Source organism: Penaeus monodon, chromosome 24 (genome assembly GCF_015228065.2).
Source record: "Penaeus monodon isolate SGIC_2016 chromosome 24, NSTDA_Pmon_1, whole genome shotgun sequence".
NCBI classification, from domain to species: domain Eukaryota; kingdom Metazoa; phylum Arthropoda; class Malacostraca; order Decapoda; family Penaeidae; genus Penaeus; species Penaeus monodon.
This window is the reverse complement of record NC_051409.1, coordinates 35,816,543-35,816,834: the sequence shown is the minus strand read 5'-3', so window position 1 is coordinate 35,816,834 and position 292 is coordinate 35,816,543. Positions and strand designations below refer to the sequence as shown.

General features: G+C 44.5%; 1 protein-coding gene across 1 annotated transcript in view; it reads right to left on the bottom strand.

Moving 5' to 3' along the window:
* The window catches only part of LOC119588961 (dynein intermediate chain 2, ciliary-like), a 5,936-nt gene that overhangs the window by 2,413 nt on the left and 3,231 nt on the right, over positions 1-292 (bottom strand). The window contains exon 2 of the mRNA XM_037937567.1: positions 28-189. Within this exon, the coding sequence (XP_037793495.1) occupies positions 28-189 (162 nt within the window). The remainder of the gene's footprint in view (positions 1-27; positions 190-292) is intronic.

Below are 292 nucleotides of genomic sequence, written 5' to 3'. Positions count from 1 at the left end.
AGTTTTTTCCCATTCTCTCTCCCTCACCTGTAGCATAAGCAGCAGCAAACAGATCGTGATACACAGGGCTCCAACACACGGCGGAGACCAAAAGTGCTCTTGACTTGTCATGGTGGAACTTCCACAGAGGTAACAGCGAGCCCTCCATGCAACGGTATTCATCGCTTGCATCCTCCCAGTATCTGAAATCTATAAAGCATAGCGTGCATTATTTACAATAGAAACTAGCATGTACATGTGCGCGACACATACACTCACACATTTTGTATTTATATATAGACAGTGCTATACG